Source organism: Mauremys reevesii, linkage group 3 (assembly GCF_016161935.1).
Source record: "Mauremys reevesii isolate NIE-2019 linkage group 3, ASM1616193v1, whole genome shotgun sequence".
Lineage (NCBI taxonomy): Eukaryota > Metazoa > Chordata > Testudines > Geoemydidae > Mauremys > Mauremys reevesii.
Genome location: NC_052625.1, coordinates 47,453,050 through 47,471,782, shown reverse-complemented (window position 1 = coordinate 47,471,782; position 18,733 = coordinate 47,453,050). Strand labels below are relative to the sequence as shown.

At 42.2% G+C, this 18,733-nt stretch overlaps 1 protein-coding gene across 2 annotated transcripts in view; it reads left to right on the top strand.

Moving 5' to 3' along the window:
• TGFB2 (transforming growth factor beta 2) overlaps nt 1-18,733 on the top strand; it is a 73,121-nt gene that overhangs the window by 30,068 nt on the left and 24,320 nt on the right. Inside the window, exons 1-2 of one of the 2 annotated variants that reach the window (XM_039532586.1) lie at nt 15,914-15,988; nt 16,750-16,913. In XM_039532586.1, the coding sequence (XP_039388520.1) occupies nt 15,952-15,988; nt 16,750-16,913 (201 nt within the window). In that variant the 5' untranslated portion in view covers nt 15,914-15,951. Of the gene's footprint in view, nt 1-15,913; nt 15,989-16,749; nt 16,914-18,733 lie in introns of those variants that run through there. The other variant, XM_039532585.1, reaches the window with a different exon arrangement.

The following is an 18,733-nucleotide window of genomic DNA, read 5'->3' as shown; positions in this document are numbered from 1 at the left end:
CAGAGTCTGAGAAGAAACAAGATTGATTTGTAAAATCACCTACATAATTTGTGTCCCAATAATCCCCTCTACATGCCAGTGAAGAATGATTTCAAATGTTGTCTAGTAAACTGAAATATTAAAAAGAAGCTGGATCCAATTGGACTTCATTCTATTGTTTTTTTCATGCCTCTCCAGCTGAAAAAAAAATGCTCCAATTCCTAATACAATGTGTTACAATTGTGCAAAATCCTTAATCCTATTTTCCATTCATTTTATGTAGTAATTAAAACCACAGCACTGGGAACTGCTTTCATCGGCAACTTTCAATTGCAGAAGCCTACTTAACTTCACATATCTTACAATTATGCATTTAATTTGACTGCCTTTCAATTCCAAAAGATGCTGAAACTTGACAATCTTACCTTAATTATCAATATATGCATCTGTTCTCCTTCTGACATGTACAGAATTGTACTGTACAGAACATGACAGCACAATTAGGCCTTTTTAAAAAAAGTGTAGTCTTTCATGGAGGGCATTGCAAAATGCTTCACTGAAAGAATAATTTATGAGCTTAAAGAGAAAGGAAAGTTTTAAGGGAATAATTAAAGATGGGAAATGACTCAGTGGCTTGAAGGAAGAAAATTATGGGTGAGTTCCAACTGAGATGCGGCAGCAAGAGTGATGGAGCCACCACCAACTGTGGAGAGTCATGTTTGGGAGGCACTCAGCATCTCTCGTGGTGGAGCCATACAAATAGACTGAGAAATGGAGGGATAGCTTGGAAGGGACAATACCAAAGGATCATGATTCATTCAGATGGCAGCAATTCAAGACTAAATCACTAATGGGTGCAGTGCCCACTTTTAATGTGATCTCTATGCAGAGAATTGTCCATATCAGCTAGCTCTCTTGACAATTAAAACAACACTTGTTTGTTGAGTTTTTAAAGGAAAACTTCATATTTCAAAGTTAGATGCTTTTGTGGGACTGGATGGCTGTGTCTCTAGACTGACATCCAGTCCAGGTGCATCTCACTCCAGTATGTAAATGTCTGCTTCACAGATTCCCCATCCACGGTTGACACTAATTGTCAGCCCTGATTGGGAGCCTCAGATGGGAGGGCAAGAATGGAATGCTCATGAAGATTGAACTACACTCTTACTCTTAGAGGTGGTCTTTTCAAGACAGGAATCAAGTACACTGGCAGGACACTAGGGGGAACTCATATTGCCACCATCATAGATAAACAGAGGGATTCAATCATTAGGGCTACCCATCCAACACAAAATTCACACCATTTGCTCTTACGGTTACAGACTGTAACTCAGGAGAGCTCTTAAGCACATGCTTAAATCAATGCCTGTTCAGGAAAGCTCTTAAACTGACTTGAGTGGGACATAAGTTTAACGTTAAGCACAGGCTTAAGTGCTTTCCTGAATCAGAGCCACAGACCTTTTATACCACTGCACTATAGAAGATTCAGACTGATTTTATCATTTATCCCACACATATTCTTTTCCAATTGGTTGAAACTCTCTGCACATTAATAAAGGGAAAAGAAAATCTTTTACATGAAAACAACAATGCTGTGAAACAAGAGCAAAATGATTACAGTTGGATTCCCCTGCTCTAAGACAGAGACACATAAACACAGCAGTCTGAACAGCTCAAATTGAATTGTGAAATAGCCTGAGAATGTATTTTCACTGCCATTTCCTTGATTTCAACACCACTAAGTTTGTCATGTATGACGGCTTTGTGGTTGTTGTGACACTGTTGTAGAAAATTGGATTTAGGGAAAGCTTACCTAGTAGTTCTTTAAATAATTCAGAATGTTTCCAATTCTCCCCTTCCCCCCTCCCCCCCCAGCACAGCTTGCTTCAGCAGTGGCATGTTTTTGTATTGTATGAATAGTCTGTTAGCACTGAGTCATGGTGTCAGTGTATAACCGGGACTCCGGGAGGTAACCTTGAGGGTTCCAACCATTGTACTGGGTTGTACAACAACACTTGCAGTTACAAGTCCTTTCCCACAGACAATTAAAATGCATATGTGTGTTCAGAGAATTTAAACATTGTCCTGGTAATGTAGCATTGAAAAGCTTAACTCAGCTGCTAAGAGAATTTGTGATGGCTGTGTGTATTGTGAGAGTTGTAAGGTTTACAGAACCGGTGTTTTGGGCCCAGCCTGATTTTAGGGACATAGAAATATCAAGGCCAGTCTCAGTTTACATTAAAAGAAGAGTAAATCTGTGCAGGGGATAGCCTTGAAAGTGTACTAAATCAGTTTTTGGTGTTGAAAGTTTGTGCCTGTGCTTTACTCCAAAGATAATGGGTTAATCACAATCCATTTTACAGTCACCCAGGACTGGCCTTTGGTACCCCAAAAAACACACAGCCATGAATCCTCCAAATCAAGGGGACTGCAAACCAATTTGTGGCTGAGGGGGGTAGTGCCTCATGGGCTGCTGCTGCTGACAAGGTAGCAGCAGGCCTCCTCTCAGCCTGCTGACTGGCTCCCTGAGTACCCCGCATGGAAGGCTATATTATTAAATGGATTTAGCCTGGGACTAAGACCTGAGGATTCCTGCATTCTAATCTGACAGACAGTGAATTCTTTCTGGGGGGCTAGTCAAATCACTTATCCACTCTTTGTTTCTGTGTATCCATATGTAAGATGGAGGCAATAATACATATCTCCATACCTACTTAACATATATAGTGTTGCCAGTTTTGGTTGGACGTATTCCTGGAGGTTTCATCACATGACATAACCTTTAAGTAAAGATTAATTTTTAATTCCCGGAGACTTTTGGACAATCCTGGAGATCTGGCAACCCTAGGGTGATAAAAACGGCCATACTGGGTCAGACCAAAGGTGCATCTAGCCCAGTCTCCTGTCTTCTGACAGTGGCCAGTGCCAGGTGCCCCAGAGGGAAGGAACAGAACAGGTAATCATCAAGTGATCCATCCCCTGTCGCCCAGTCCCAGCGTCTGGGATTAAATAGTGAATTGATGTTTGTAGAGCACTGTTATACGTGTGCTAGAAGTCTCCAGATGGCACACACTCGCCCTCACAGGGACTGAAGCCTAGAGCCCCAGACTCCAGTCTCATTTGGAGAATGTCCCCTTGAAATTAAACATTTCTAAATAGTACAACCCTAGCCTCCACTTCTGCAGTGGAAGAGAGCATAAAGTTTTGCTCCAGACCCTTTTTACATAAAATGAACCTGTTAAGTTTGGGGTTCCTCACAGAACCACGATTTTGACCCACCCTAAACTCCTTAGCCTGGCCCTGAGAATGGTGCTGTGATCACAGTGGAGAGGAGTTATTTATATTTGGTAGGGGGGTAGGGAAAGAGGATAAAAAAGTGGCCCCTGAAATATTCAGGCCATTTCTGAAAGTGTCAAATACTAAAGAGTCCATTGAAGTCATTGAGAAATATCACCAGCTGTCCAGTATGCCCACTCAGGGCTTTAAACATAGCTGAAATAAGGTTACTTTCTTTTTCTGACTTATATGTATAGTATGTTTAGTTTATTAACAAACAGTGGTGACAAATCTTTTTGCACTTGGCGCAAGAAAACTGCATTCTTGCTGCCTCAGAGCTGGCCTGAGCAGCCATATTGGCATCAGACCCCTGTCTCTGAGTGCAGGTGCATCCTGTCCAGCTGCGGCAGGTTCCCCTTGAAGTTGTTAAGATTCCACGATTCCCATGTGCCTTTCTCTGACCTTAGGCCTCAGTTCCAATACCTTGAGAAATCTTAGAGCCGTGAAAAGAGGGATATGCACAGCAGGTGCAGCGACGTAGCTATGCCAAGAGTCTCATATGCTGAAGAGAAGAATAGATTTGTAACAGAAGTAACGTTTGCAATAAGTCTGATGGAGTCAGTAAAACTATGTCTGGACAATATTTTTTTTTTAAAATATGGCTCATTAGTAAATTGGCACTGAGATAACATCCCAAAGCCAGGTTTAATCCTGTCAGTATAAATGAAATTGATGAGGCAGGTGCCAAAAAGAGGACAGATTTAATAATAATAAACACACACGCAAACCCAGCCCAATACTTAATCTCCTGTTGATAAGAGAATGAAAAACACTGTCTTTCATAAAAAACATTTTTTTTAAAATTATAATTATTATTTTATTTTTACTACCACCCTCAAGAAGTCTGCATATAAAGCAGTATGGTTTACAAGTAATGTAGCCAGGCTTTTCATTGTATCTGCATTTTCACTCTGGCAATGGGGATGTCTCTTGTTACAGATCCCTTCTGAAAACTTCATTTCAGTAGTCTGCAACCAAGAAAAGAGGTGGGGGAAAGAAAGGAAGAAAAGGCCTTTGTTATGAAGTAGCCTGTGGTCAATCTTGCAAACATTGCAGGAGTTGAATCTGATACGTTTTAGGCATCAGCATGCTCAGCTTACCCAATACAACAAATTCAGAGGGCCTCAACTTTACCCATTAAGAGGGTCAGCTTGTGTTCCCCGATCAGTTTCTTAAATGGAGATGGGAGGTAGTGCCTGTGATTCTTGCTTATAAATCCTAGCTGAAAAAGGAGCGGCACTCCATGGGAAGAGATGAAAGACACTTTGGGTATTTTTCTTACATTCCAGTATAAGCAGAATAGCAAAGTGCATACCTGAGAATTTTCCAAACACAACACACATCTATTTACATATTTGATTTCAGTGGTGATACATGATAACCTGGGATTTCATTCAAAGGATACCGATGGCGATTTGGAAGGGTTCTCCTTCCTCAGACGTTCAGAAAATAACTGGCGAAAGCTGAAGGACCGTTTGTTGGCAGTCTTAATCAGGAGAAAACATGAGGCAGAGAGTGTGAAGACTGTCATCTTGTGCCGAAAAAACCCTCTTCCATTGTTACTGCTGTGCATGCAGGGTGAAATCCTGGCCCTATTGAAGTCAATGGGATTGACTTCAGTAGGGCCAGAATTTTACTCCAGAGCTTTAAAGCGAGGCTGCTGGCCCTGGTGGAAAGAATTGTGCTAGTGGAAAGGTTCGAGCTAGCATGCTAAAGATAGAAATGTTGATTTCCCAGCTCGGTTCTGCCACATCTCACCAGGAATAGAAAATCATGAGACCATGTGACTGCAGTAATGATATGAGATTCTAGGGTAGAGCAAGCAAAGCTTCACTGTACATTTAGCTATAGAATTATATTGGTCTTTTTGCCTTTGTGTCATAATTGTAGAACATTCCGATGTGTAGCCACCATTAAGCCTTGAGCCATGTGTGTCAATTACCAATTAAAAAAAATAGTTAAAGGGCCTGATTCTCATTTACATTCTTTTAAAGGCCCCTTTACATTAGCAGAGTGGTGTAAAGGAGCCTTAGTGTAAATGAGGTTCAGTTTCATAGCTTTAATCGTTTTAGTTTGTGTACGTCTTAAAGATGGTCCAGGATGGAAAGCCAACTAGTACCACCAAAGTACTTTTGGGGAACTTGCTTACCCCTTTTAAGTAGTCCAAGACAATTGTTGAACAGTCCAAAATATGACCTGAAAATAGCTCTCTTGATATGCACCAAGTGTTATCATCAGTGCTCAGCCCCTGTGTTTCAGCATGGGAAAGGAAAAGCACCACCAAAGGATATAAATAAAGCAGAGGGAAGGAATGAGATGAGTGAATGTGTGCCGTGGAATTTCTTTTCAATGGATTCATTTCCAAGCAATCCTAGAGGCAGCAGCAGACTGCATATAGTAAAGCAGAACACATCTGTGAAAAACTTGCAGGTGTTTACGTGTAGGTTGCTGGCTGGCCTGTTTTTTTGTTTGTTTTTTTTTGCAAAGGGGTGAATGTCTGATCTTCCAGAGAGAGAGAGAGAGGGGGGGGAATAATTACTAGTCTTTCCCACTCCAGTGCTGCTTGTTCTGCTTCATCCTGCGAAGTGTAATTTAGAGGGGCAGATTCATAATCTGGGAAGGGTTCCATATTCATTTCTAAGAAAGTAAAGCATTCAGCACTGGTCACACAAAGTCCTTCTTTGGTCTGTCACTGTGCCATCAGCAGTGATTGCTTTGTCCCATCTGGATTCTCTGTGGTCTGGGCAGGAATATATAACTTCATTTATCATTTTATAATCCTAGAGATGTAATGTTACACAGCACTCACGCAGAAAATATAATAGTCTAGCACAGCCATGAAGAAAGATGAGCTCTGAGTGCACGTTGGAAGAAAGAGAAAGTTTTCTAGGGGAGGCCACAGACAACTACCCCCTTCTTTCTCTAGTCAGAGGTTTCAACCATTTGAATATAGCTTTCAAACACCTCTGTAGTTCAGAGATATTTGGATCAGGATTTTGATTCAGGGCTTTGTGCTTAGTCCTACCACACTAGAATGTTTTCCCCGATACTAGTAATGTTTCTTCTATAGTGGTACTGCTCTTCTGTACAGTCCTGGCCCTTTACAATTCCACTTCTCTTGTGGGGGGAGAAGTGTCATTTTTACAGGAGCTCAGTCTTATTCAGTGGAATGCACTCTCAAGACAGGAGGAATTTTAAAGGGCCAGGATCATGCCTTGTGTTTGACTGAATAGCAGTGCCTGACTATGAAGTACTAATAACAAAAGGCCCTCGCAGTCCATATGGTAATTTACTCTAACGTATATTTAAACATGTAAGTCTGATTGCACAGCATCTAGTCTTTGTTCTCCAGTCTCTACCACTAGATTTCCATAGTCATTTCCTTTTCAATCTAAGCAGATGTTAGATGCACACATACAACTCCCTTTCCAATCAATGGGATTTTGTACATGGAATGACTTTGTGATGGTGTGTATATATTTTAAGGTTTTACTCTCACTTTCCTCCTAGCCCTGAGTCGCAATCGGATCCCCCATTCTGTTTTGCAAATGGGTGACCCTGCAACACTTTATTTAGGCTAAATTCAACAAGGTCTCTCTGTCTCCAAAAATAAGTGTGTTCTAATTTGTTCTGTGGCCTGTTTCTCTTTATGGGAGCCTCTTAGATCCCACATAATGTCATTGGCATGTGTTGTGAAATGCAGGAAGCATGGGTTAGTAAGAGCACACTGACATGCAGGTAATTATTTTACAGCAGGCCTTCTTTTGAAAGGGAATAATCGCTGTTGAAAAAACCCAGCTTTTGTTATCCACTGACATTAAATATGGTCACCCTTCTCTATAAAGGCCTTTTCCTCTCACCTCACCCACCAGCCATCCAGACTCTTTCACTATCGCTTTCTATTTTGGTAAAATTCTCCTGCAGCGGGTGGCAGCGTGTGTGGGCTGGAATGAAGCAGGCATGCGTAGTATCTCTTTCTCCAAACTATTTAGCTCTTGCTGTCTCTACTTTGACAGCACTTAGCATTTGGTCTTGTTTTTTTAATAGTTCATTCATCTGCAGGAAAGGAAGAAGGAATGGGTGCCCATGATGCTGTACAGCATCCAGTGACATATTAATGTTGAGTTTGTTAATGGCAAGTAATAAGCAATATCAAGAGAAAGAGAGAGGTAAAGAGAGGATACACAGATGTTTTTTCATAACATTTTTGCCGTTTCATTTAGGCCGTGCCCAGTGTGTTACTTTATAGCCCACTGTGTGGCTTTTTGATCACGCAGACACTTGTGTTCAACAATTTTTTGCATGTTTTTGTAGTTGGTCTGTTTATCACACGTTTGACACCATTGTCCTAGGCAACTAGCAGGGACTGGGAGAAAGTTTTTTGCTTTATGTCTTTTGGAGAAGGGAGCCAGGGATTGACGAAGATTTCGGTCAGATTTTCATTAGGTCTCACCACCCATAATTGGGGCCAGATATTCAGGAGCACTCTGTTCCCATTTCAGCACCAGAATACATGCCAGATTTTCAAAAGAGCATAGCACGTGCTGAGTGCTTTTGAAAATCAGGCCACAAGTGTCATAGTAGCAACTACTGGTTGCTATGGTTTTTGGAAAATCTGACCCTTATTTAGGTATCTCTGTGGGAGCGGAGCAACTTTGAAAACCTATCCCAAATTACGGGTGCTGAGCATCCAGAAAATCTGGTCTTTCTCGTCTTGGCTTAAAGCACCAGAAGAGGTTAATCCATGTCTGTCAAAAATATGTTAGCATTAGTTTCACAGTTTGCAAATGGACCCTGGGTCTCTTTGCACCAGGGTGGGATCCAAGCCTCAATTAACTCACTGTTTCATTGCAGCTACAGTCTATCAGAAAGCAGTGGCTGTATGTGCCTGATAAAGGGATGATAATGTCGACTATATCTGAGGCCTTTGGCCATCACCAGACACAGGTCATCTTTTCAGATAAACCAGCAATGCACCTACATGTCCCTGTAACTTTACTCTTTGGTGTTAAGTTTCACCATCCTCCCCCACATTTTGAGGGAGTGAAGTTGCTGTTGTCCTTTCTCCTGGCCTCCTCATCTGCAGGGACGGGATGTGTTTTGGGTAATACATCCAGTCTGTTCCTGCCATGTGGCACAGAAGATGGACATGCATTCACTCTTGCTATCTTGCACAGCAGCCCTTCTCTACCCAGAAGCATACAGTAAATGAGAAAGGGAGAAGGAAGAGCCAGAATTGACTATGTTCAGTAGGGTAATTGTTTTGTAGCCTGTATTGGTGGTATGGGGTGACATTGCACAGAATAGCAGCATTAGCTGTGGAGTCATACTCTGCTCACTCAGATTTGGGTAAAGAACTTGCAGGGCCTGCACAGCAGCAGGTGAGAGTGCTGCATAGGTGGGGTGGGTGTATAGCCATTTACTGCCTTCTTTGTTTGCTTTCCAGATTGAATTATGTTTTAAATTGAGATTGCAAAGATTAGTAGCTTCATGGGAATGGGAGTGGAAGGGAGACCAAGAGAACATGCACAGTCAGAGGCAACATGTGGCAGGGGTGGGGACACAGAGTCATGTGACCCCCCCCCAGATTTCTGCCAGGCCTGCTGCAAGGTCACCGCTGGGCACCTGTCCCAGAATTTGTTTGGGGCTCGCACCGGGAACTGTCTGTGATTTAACCACGGCCATAGGGTGGCTGATGCACAGGAGCCCCCTCCGGGGGGGCAGGGCACCTTGGAAACCACATCTGGAAGGAAACCACCCAGCCTCCAGGGGCTAGGGGCATGGCCAGGGCTGCCCCATTCCCGTGCTTGGATTTCCTGTTGACTCAGAGCCTGCCTTGCTCAGCCATGTGATGCTGCCGGGCCCCTGCCCTGCGCAGCAGCTGGTGGAGCCAACCCAGGCAAGTGACCGTGGAGGCCAGGCAAGCTGCACTGCAAGCTTCACCCTGCGGGGAGAGGCAGGAGCAACAGCTGGACGCTGCAGGGAAGAGCTGCTGCTTTCCGGGAGGGGAGACTGAGGGCAAGGGGGAGGCCTGCCCGGGTGTGTGACCTGAGCTGTTTGAGGGGGTGGGGGAAGGAGGGCAGTCCAACCTTTAAATTGTGCCCTCCCGCTATCAACAGTTATGCATCGTCTCGGTTAGAAAATTACATCTTTTTCTAACTGTGGCCAACTTTCCAATCAGATAAACATATTAATTTTCTTATTGTATTGTAGATTTTTACAGAGGAACAGCAGTTCAACAGTGGAACATTAAGCACAAAGTTGGATAATTATCATCTTGTAAATCCATGACCCCCTAGAACTGTATGGCTGTAGCTGGCTGTGCACTGCGTGGCTATATGGAGCTTCACAGGCACAGCATGGATAGAACTCACCTACTCCTGTTGTAATACTTGTATCATTTCAGCATAGATCATAATCTATTAGTTATCAGCAGAACAGGGCCTGTGATGTACACTGAGTCCTGATAGGCAATTCATGAAAATATAAAGAGAAAATTACACAGATAGAGTCCCTTCTCTGGGTATGGATTGACCATAATGACTCTTAAAAGTTCATGAGCTAATATGGAAAGAAGTTAATTAAATAAAGAGACCTCGTCAGTATTGATTTGTGTAAATATAACTGATTGGGAAAAAAGCCAGCTTTTTGGGTAACTAGGGTAGGAGTCCTGTCTCGGGCTAGGGTTTTGAGTCTGGGTTTTTTCATAGCAAGGATTTGGACTTGACAATCCATGTTCTTAATGGTGGCATATTGGCTCTTCACCATTCTGCTGGGTTGACAGTTCTAGCAGCCAGCATCAGTGGTACAGCAACTGATTTGATTTCAGTTGTCATCAATCCTCGGTTTTCCCACGGCTTCAGAAGAGTAGTCAGCAATTGGGTCCCAAACCTATTCTCTTTCTTACTGCCTTTATGTTAAGGAAATATCTCTTCCTTTCTTGCTCTCTCTCTCCCTCTGTCTATCCAAATATATTATGTCCATTGCCATGATATGTAGATACCAAACACACAAATTCAAAGAAGTACCAGGGGCATGAGATTGTGAACCTTGTACTCCATTTCCCTTCCCTCCCCTCTGCCCACTGTGATTAGGATTTATTACTAAGGATTATTCTGTGGAATAGATCAAGCTACCTACCATTTTGCTTTGGCCCTCCAGAACAGATTTTTTTAAGATATTTAGGCATTGCTGCACTCAGTGTTGCAACTTCTGACTGAGTTAGGAGCCTTAGTCTAATTTTCAAAAGGGATTTAGGCACTTAGGAACCAAAATCCCATTGAAAAATCAGTGGAATTTAGGCTCCTGAGTGCCTAAATCCCTTTTGAAAATGAGACTTAGATTCCTAAATAAGTGATGGATTGCAGCGTGGAGTGCAGCAATACTTAAATGCCTTTACAAATCTGGGCCTCCCTCAATAACAGAAGCTACAAACAGATGTGTCTTGCATTATGCTCTGAAAGAGGCAAGACACGAATGTATCCTGATCTGTGGTGGAAGGGAATTCCATTGCCAGGAGCCCTCAGCTGAAAACTCCCTGCTGTATACTCCCAAGAATGTCACCCTTTGCTCCATCAGCCACAGTGTCCCTGTTGGATGGTAGTGTTAGCAGCGGACTGTGGATAGAGAAGTGGTTGCTGAAGGAGTCTGGTAATAACCCACTGACAACTTTGAAGATTAAAAATTGGGATGTTAAAGCGGATCCAGACAGGGAGCCAGTGCAGAGCTGACTTTCTGACTTCATGGCGTCACTGCAGGAAGTTGAATAGATATCTGCATCAAGCTCCACACTGCAGCCACAGTATGATCCATCTAGGTCCAAGGCGTTGGAATAGCAGATGGATGTCTCCAGAAGCTTTTATCACCGAGGGAAAAGCTTACCATGGGGGCGTACATCTGAGCTGTCCATTTGGGCCTCTGAATACTTGAATGTTGGACCCCTGAAAACACGAATGAAGCCTATAGGCATAATTTGGCTCATCTGTATATAGGCATCTGATTGCATTCTGGAGACTGCTTCCCGCAGAATTCTGCAGCTACATTGGAGTCACAAGGGGTGAGCAGAATAATTAGCCGTGAGCTTTTGGAATCCAGATGTGTTAGACAACTGTCTCATTCCTTGGAGAGGTTTTCACTGGAAGAGGGCGCCTGACAGCAAGGATAGGATCCTGCTGGAAAGATATTCAGGGATAGCTTACAAGTTGCCTTTCCCTCCACCCCCCAGTACATACAGCTTCAGTTGTCACATGCCATTGTTGTTAAAGGAGGGCTGCTCTGGACAAGAATCCATATGTAGGGCCAGGAATGAAATCTAAACAGGAGGTGGGAAGGAACAATGTCATGTTATGCAAAAGTGACTGCTGCCTATTTAAAAAAAAAAAGTAGGCTATTGCTATCAGTGAGTTGCAATCTAAACAGCCTAAATGGTTCTAATAGTCAGAGGGCTAGGGACCTCTGCCAGAGTATAGAAAGCATAACAACTGCATTTAATAACAATCAAGCTACTCTTATAAATATTTGCATATGCTTCTTCAAAGCCTAGTACATGGCCATTCATATAATTCAGTTAGGAAGAATAAAAAGGAGAGACAGAGAGGAAAAAAAAAAGGGACCCCATGTTTTGTAACTGTCATAATGAAGAACGGGCAGAGCACCAGAAAGAAGAGGAGAAGGAGGAGAAAATAAAAAAGCAAAGAAAACCCTCCAAAGTTTAATAAACACAAAAGGGAATAAAAATAAATCTTTGAAGCATTTATTACCAGTCCTTGATGGAAGGATTAGATTGAAGCGCTCAGCCTTTCCAGTGTGGGTGGATGTGTGAAGTCAGTCCTTATGGTTTCTACCAATGAGAAAAGAAAAGTTGTTTACATTTCCTAACAACAGGAAACATATTGAATTAGTTCCACTCATTCGTGATGCTCTTTCAAAGAATGTTTAAGGCTTCTGCTCTCTAACAATGAAACTGTGCTTGGAAACTAAATGGGACGGACTCATCCCTGGTGTAAAGGCATTGAAATTCTTGGGCCAGAGTCAAAGGGGAGTTGAAGGGAGTCCAACTGTGCCTAATTTGATACAATTTGTATGCTAAGGAGGGGTCAGAAGAAGGTACAAATTACAGCATCTTAGAGTCACTTAGGGCCAAATCCAACTTTTTTTAAAGTCAGTGGGAGTTTTTCTACTGTCTTAAAGATGGCTACAATACACAGACTTAATGTTGATACAATAGGATGGATAGATTTCTGAAGCCCCAATTTTGCAGTTATTTGTAAAGATTTTGTAAGTTAAGTAAACCGTCCTCAGTTATTTTCAAATCTTTGCTATCCCCACACCTTTTGTGTAATGGAGGTTGAATTCTATTTTATTTGGCAGTGAAAAAATGGTAAAATAAATAGTTACAAATATTGATTTTGTTTGATCAGAAAAAATATATTGGAGAGGTACATCAAGGAAATTACTGGCAGATCCTTCAAGAATGCATTCATGGATTAATAATAGGCTGTATCTAAAACAAAAAACAGAAAAGGGACAAGGCAGTATAATTTCTATACACAACATTGAGCAACCTAGAGGAGACCCTTGCTAGATCTTATTCAGTAGAAATAGAGGAAGAAATATGTGGACATACAGTAGAACTTAATTTAATTCTGACACAGAGGGATGAATGGGATCTTATGTATCTCAAATAAAAGCATATGAACAAGATGTGTATGTTTGTGCATGCGTGTGCATTTTCCTGTGTGTATAGGAGGAGTAGCCCTTTTCTAACCTGGTTTATCCACAGAGAATAAAATTGTAGGCTGATACCTTAAATAATTGACAAGGAAGGACAATTTACAATTAATCTTAAATACATCAATCATATATTTATACATTATTAGCCAAAATTATATTCCTCCCGTGATGGGAAATCTGAGGGTTGTGTTGAAAATTTTCTTTTCCTACTAGGACAGGGACCAGGGACAGGTAGTAATCTTGGAGTTCCCTATAACAGAAAAAGAAATCAAGGTTATTTCTGCTGTAAATGGGGATATACCCCCTGGTTCAGACACCTTTCTGATAGAATTTCTCAAAAGTATTAGACTAAATTTTGTTTGATATGTAAAGGGAAGCTTGTAGAAGAAAGCAGTTCCCTAGTACTTTGAGAGAGGCCCACAACCATTGTATTACTCAAGATAAGGACTTCCTGTTACCAAGGCTTTATAGACCAAATTCTGATTTTAAGATTATAGCAAACATTTTAGCCAGCTGGGTGGCAAGGATGTTGCCCAGCATAGTGATCAGTTGGGTAGTTTGTTTTAGGATGTGGTATATTTGCTAATTTGAGAAGATTTTTTAATTGATGGGGCCAGTAAGAAAGACTGGTAAGTCAATGTGCTAACTGCACTAGGTGTGAGGAAGGCATTTGACCATGTTGAGTGGAACTTTATTTTGGGAATCCTCTTTTGTGTGGGATTTGGTACGTATTCTGAGAATTGGTTATCTACTATGTATAGGGAAGCCAAAGTATGGTTTAGATCAGTTCTTCGTCATCTGAAGTTTTCCTCTTATTAATAATTACTTTTCAAGATTAACCATTTTCCAGGTTTTAATGAGATTTTGGGCCATATGTCTAGAGGAGATGCCCTTGTAAAGGGCATAAGGACAGTAGAAATATATGATTTCATTCTTTGCTGATGGGGCCCTTCTCTTTACTGCATTGGTACTTGCCTTGTATTTGTTCTTTACCGTATTCAAATCCAGACAGAATGCATAAAATAGACGCAATGAACAGTGACAGGTGTACTAAATGTAAAAGTGAGGCTGGTGCCTTTTTGAAAGTTATCTAGAACTGCTGGGTTGTTCAAAAATTCAGATAGCAGTGGAAAAATATAAAGACATTGTAGACATGCAACATGGTCTTTATCTGTGGGTTTCCGTTCTTAATGATCTGTCCCAATCATCCTCTAGTGGCTTAGAAATAGATTCAAACTTATTGGAGTTGTCTTTTCTATAATGCCTCACAGAAGAAAGAATTCTATTCCATCAGTAGGAGAATGGATTAATGCCCTAGAGTCAATATACTACAGGAAAAGGGATTGAGCAAGAGTCTCCTCCAGGATGGTTGAGAAAGCTCAAGAGTCACACTTGGGTTTTTAACTGTCCAGAGGCCCAATCCTATAATGTGCTGGGTGCCAACTGCTTCCATGGCATGACAAGTATTGAGCTGTGTGAAGGGTGGGGAGAATGTTGTGTTTTAAAGGTGGTTGCCCATATTTTCTGCTGGCATAACCCTGACAAAGCCCGTGGAGTTACATGGATAGAGGATTTGGCCCACTTTATCAGTTTATAATTATGTGTTTTTCATCTTTGTTGCTCTTCTAGACAGTTTTCAATTTAAAAAAATGTAAAAGAAAAGTCAGACTTCCCCTTAGCTTTAGTGGGAGTTGTATCAGGCCCCTAGCTTCACTTAGACTCATCTCTGAATTTGGCTCACTGTACCCACTCTGCAACTGGAGGACCTCTTGCCAAACAGCAGTGTGGAGAATGTCACACATGCAGAGTGTTTTCAGCCACACTGTTACTCTTGCACCAAAAAATTAAAAATTCTGCACCAAAAAAATAAAAATTCTGCACACAATATTTTAAAATTCTGCAAAATTCTGCAAATTTTATTTGTCAAATATATGTGGGGGGTTCCAGCACGGCATTGGGGAGCATAGGCCACTGGCTGCACAGAGGTGGGAGATCACTGTGCAGCTCCCCCCTGAGACATGGACTTAGCAGTGAGGCTGCATCCAACCCTGACACAGCGCAAGGACTGGGCCTGCCCCAGAAACACCCCAGGGCCCTGCCCCTCCCGACCAGGTGTGGGCAGGCAGGCTCAGCAAGCCAGGATCCAAGTGTGGAGGGGCTTAGTATGAGGGATCCAGGTGTGGATTGAGAGAGTGCTGTGTGGGGCAATCTGGGTGTGGGCAGCTCAGTGGGGGATCCGAGTGCAGGGGGGTCTGGATGCACAGGAGTTTGTTGGGGGGTTCTGGGTGCAATGGTAATGGGACTCTGCGGGGGAGTCCAGGTGAAAGTGGTTGGGGTCAACTGGGGGAGGGGTGTGGGTGTACAGGGGACTGAACTCAGCAAGGGGGTCTGGGTGTGTGGGCAGCTCCCTGCACAGGGATCCCTCCCCCTGCACCTGAGGAGCAATCGGTGGAGGAAGCACGGGAGGGGAGGAGGAGTTTGCAGAGCTTCCTGCAGCTGGGGGAGAAATCTGGGGGTGGGTCTGACTTAGCTCCAGATGCTGTGCAGGGGAAGAGGAAGTCCCGCCCTCCGCAGCCCAGCCCAGCCAGGACTAGCAGCTGAGCCTGGTGCAGGATAGAAGGCACTAGTTGGGTCTTTCCCAGTCCTGTCCCTTGCCCCACAATGATTTACCTCTCTGGTGGCTGCCCTGGGCTCCCAAAACATATTGCTGAGGAAGGTTGCTCACTGCTCTTGTGGCTTCCCTTTGCTTCCCTGTCAGAAAGTTATTTTTCTGCAAGGAAGCAAAGAAATCTGCAGGGGACATAAATTCTGTGCATGTGCAGTGGTGCAGAATTCCCCCAGGAGTAGCACTATGCATGATTTGCTGCTTGTGCTCATGGACAAAATTAGGTAGAACAGCTTACTATGATCGTTGAACCCATTATGTTACATGGAATTGGATGTAAGTGCTTGCCATGTTAACATCTGATAAGATTTAGGAGAGGAAGCCTTTTGAAATTTAAACTGATGATTTTTGTAATGCTGTCTTTTAAGATTTTGATTCAGCTTTTCTAAATGTTAAAATAGTGCCTGTGCTTTTGCCTGATCGTCTTCAGTGCACAGCAGGAGTTCATTTTAATATATATGATCAGTTATTGTTGATAGTTGGTCACTGGATATGTAGTTCTCTTTTTGTACATGCTGGTCTATTCCCTTTCCCTTCTAATTATTTTTTGCAGTTTAATACAATCAAAATATTTAAAACAGAAAACACATTGTACAGGGCTGAATATTTTTACTGTAGGCTTTGAAAAAACAAAACCTATATGGGGCAAAGTGCTTGCCATTAAATTCTATTTTCTTGGAAAATACAATTAAGCCTATGCAAGTCTGAAGTCAGTCGCCAGATATCAACTGTCATGAACATGCTCCAATTTATAAGCATCCAGGATTTTCCACTGTTACTTTCAAAGAACAGGGTTAAATGCGTGCCCTGAAATAGAGTTTGAAATGGTTTGTTAATCTCTAATAATCTGCTATTCCTCTAGTCAAACACATGTGTTTATTTTTCTGGTTAAATTGTTAATGATATTAAATTGGCCGTTGTAAACTGAATCATGCTGCACACATTTCTCTTACTGTTTCTTGAGGCTATCTTATGTTGCGGTCTTTGAAAGAACAATGTATTTTATCATTTTAAAAGATTACACTAACTTCTTGCAGATGCCATCCCACCAAACTATTACAGCCTTTACTACAGAATCGTAAGATTTGACGTCTCAGCGATGGAGAAAAATGCTTCCAACTTGGTGAAGGCAGAGTTTAGAGTTTTTCGTTTGCAGAATTCAAAGGCACGGGTATCTGAACAACGAATAGAACTGTATCAGGTAAAGCTCTGACTATTACTGTGGATTATTGTACTAAGTCCTTATGATAACATTCCCTGCGCCTGATTCTCTGCTGTCTTACTTTGGTTTACCCTCAAATGACTCCATTGATTTCAGTGGAGTGACTCCCAGTTTACACTTATGTAAGCGAGGAGAGAATCGGGCTTCATGTGCTCAAAATCAAAAAACTAATTTCAAGTGTCTTCACAGTTCAAGCTAGTAAATTAATAGTAATAATAATACTTTGCACTTCTACATCTCCTTTCATTGCAAAATCTCAAAGTGCTCTACAAATATTAATTCACTAATTAGGTCTTACAGCACCTTTCTGAAGTAAAATTTTTTTATTATCCCCAATTAAACAGATGGAACAAAATGAGGCAGAAAGAGGTTAAGACCCAGTTTTCAAAAGCACCCTCTAATTTTGGGTGGCCAGCAACTTCAGTTGAAGTCAGTGGGAGCTGTAATGTGCTCAGTACCTTTGAAAATTAAGACCTCAGATGTCTACATTTGGGCATGCAACCTTGGAGGGTGCTTATGAAACTTGACCCTCCATGACCTGCCTCAAATAACACACTGAGTCAGTGGCAAGAGTAAGGAACAGAATCTAGGATCCTAACTCTCCATCTAATCACTAGTTTACATGTGAGAAATGGGACTGTTGTTCTCAGGCCTAATCATAGACTATTGGGATTGGAAGGGACCTCAGGAGGTCATCTAGTCCAACCCCCTGCTCAAAGCAGGGCTGATTCCCAGACAGATTTTTGCCCCAGATCCCTAAGTGGCCCTCTCAAGGATTGAGCTCACAACCCTGGGTTTAGCAGGCCAATGCTCAAACCACTGAGCTATCCCTTTCCCCTGAGCCTCAACTGGATCAGAGCCTGTTTACTCTTCCTTACCCGGAAAGATCATTATAGCATTTCAAAGTAAGATTACAATTTGAGGTTTTATTTGTGGTACTGTTTCTGTATGACAGCCACATAGATCAAAGGGAAAGGAGGTAGCAAAAACAGAGAGACGAAGAGTTACATGCTCTTGCCTCTCTTCCATAGGTCCGTCCTGGTGAGACTTGTTTATATTTTAATAAAATGTATTTTTGTTGGTTACTCTGAAAGTTCACCAGGCACTTTAGCTAATAACTTATGAGCTCAGCTCCCAGGAGTTCTCACCAAAGGGGTATGTTAGTTATCATATGCGTATTACAGGAACCACATGATACTTGTGTAGCAGTGCCTCTCTGTTGGGCATTCTGCCCCGGATCACACCTATTAAACCCCAGTAAAGTCTACAGGGGAGACTCTGGGCAGTATCATTGACTTCAGCGAGACCCCTTGTGGAGTAAAGTACAGCTCAGTGGAATAAGGGTATTACCATTTGCTTTAAGAGTTTGTGCTGCTTTCTTGAAATTGGAGCTCTGCTGCCATCATCCCTGAGAAGCTGCCATGAGAAGTATGCACTGCAGTCATCATTTAGGCCAGGGATACATGGAATTCTGTTGCAGGTGCCCAGCTTGCAAAACAAAGGATCTCAGAATCCTCTTAGAAATCAGCAGCAGGAGTGCTGGAGTTCAGATCTGCAAGCTGGTTGTAGACTGGAACCTGGCTTTATTTGATACCCCTGATGGAGTGGGAGATAAGTTCAAATATATATGATATGATTTTGAAGTTTCTGTAACATTTCTTAAAAGAAAAAATTAAAGTGAGTCTTTGATGAAGATGACTGAAACCCTCTATTTATAAACAAGATAGGCAGATCAGAGGGGAGTGACATTGCAAGCTCACTATGCTATCACACCTGTGTGTGTCTCCCTACCTGAGAGT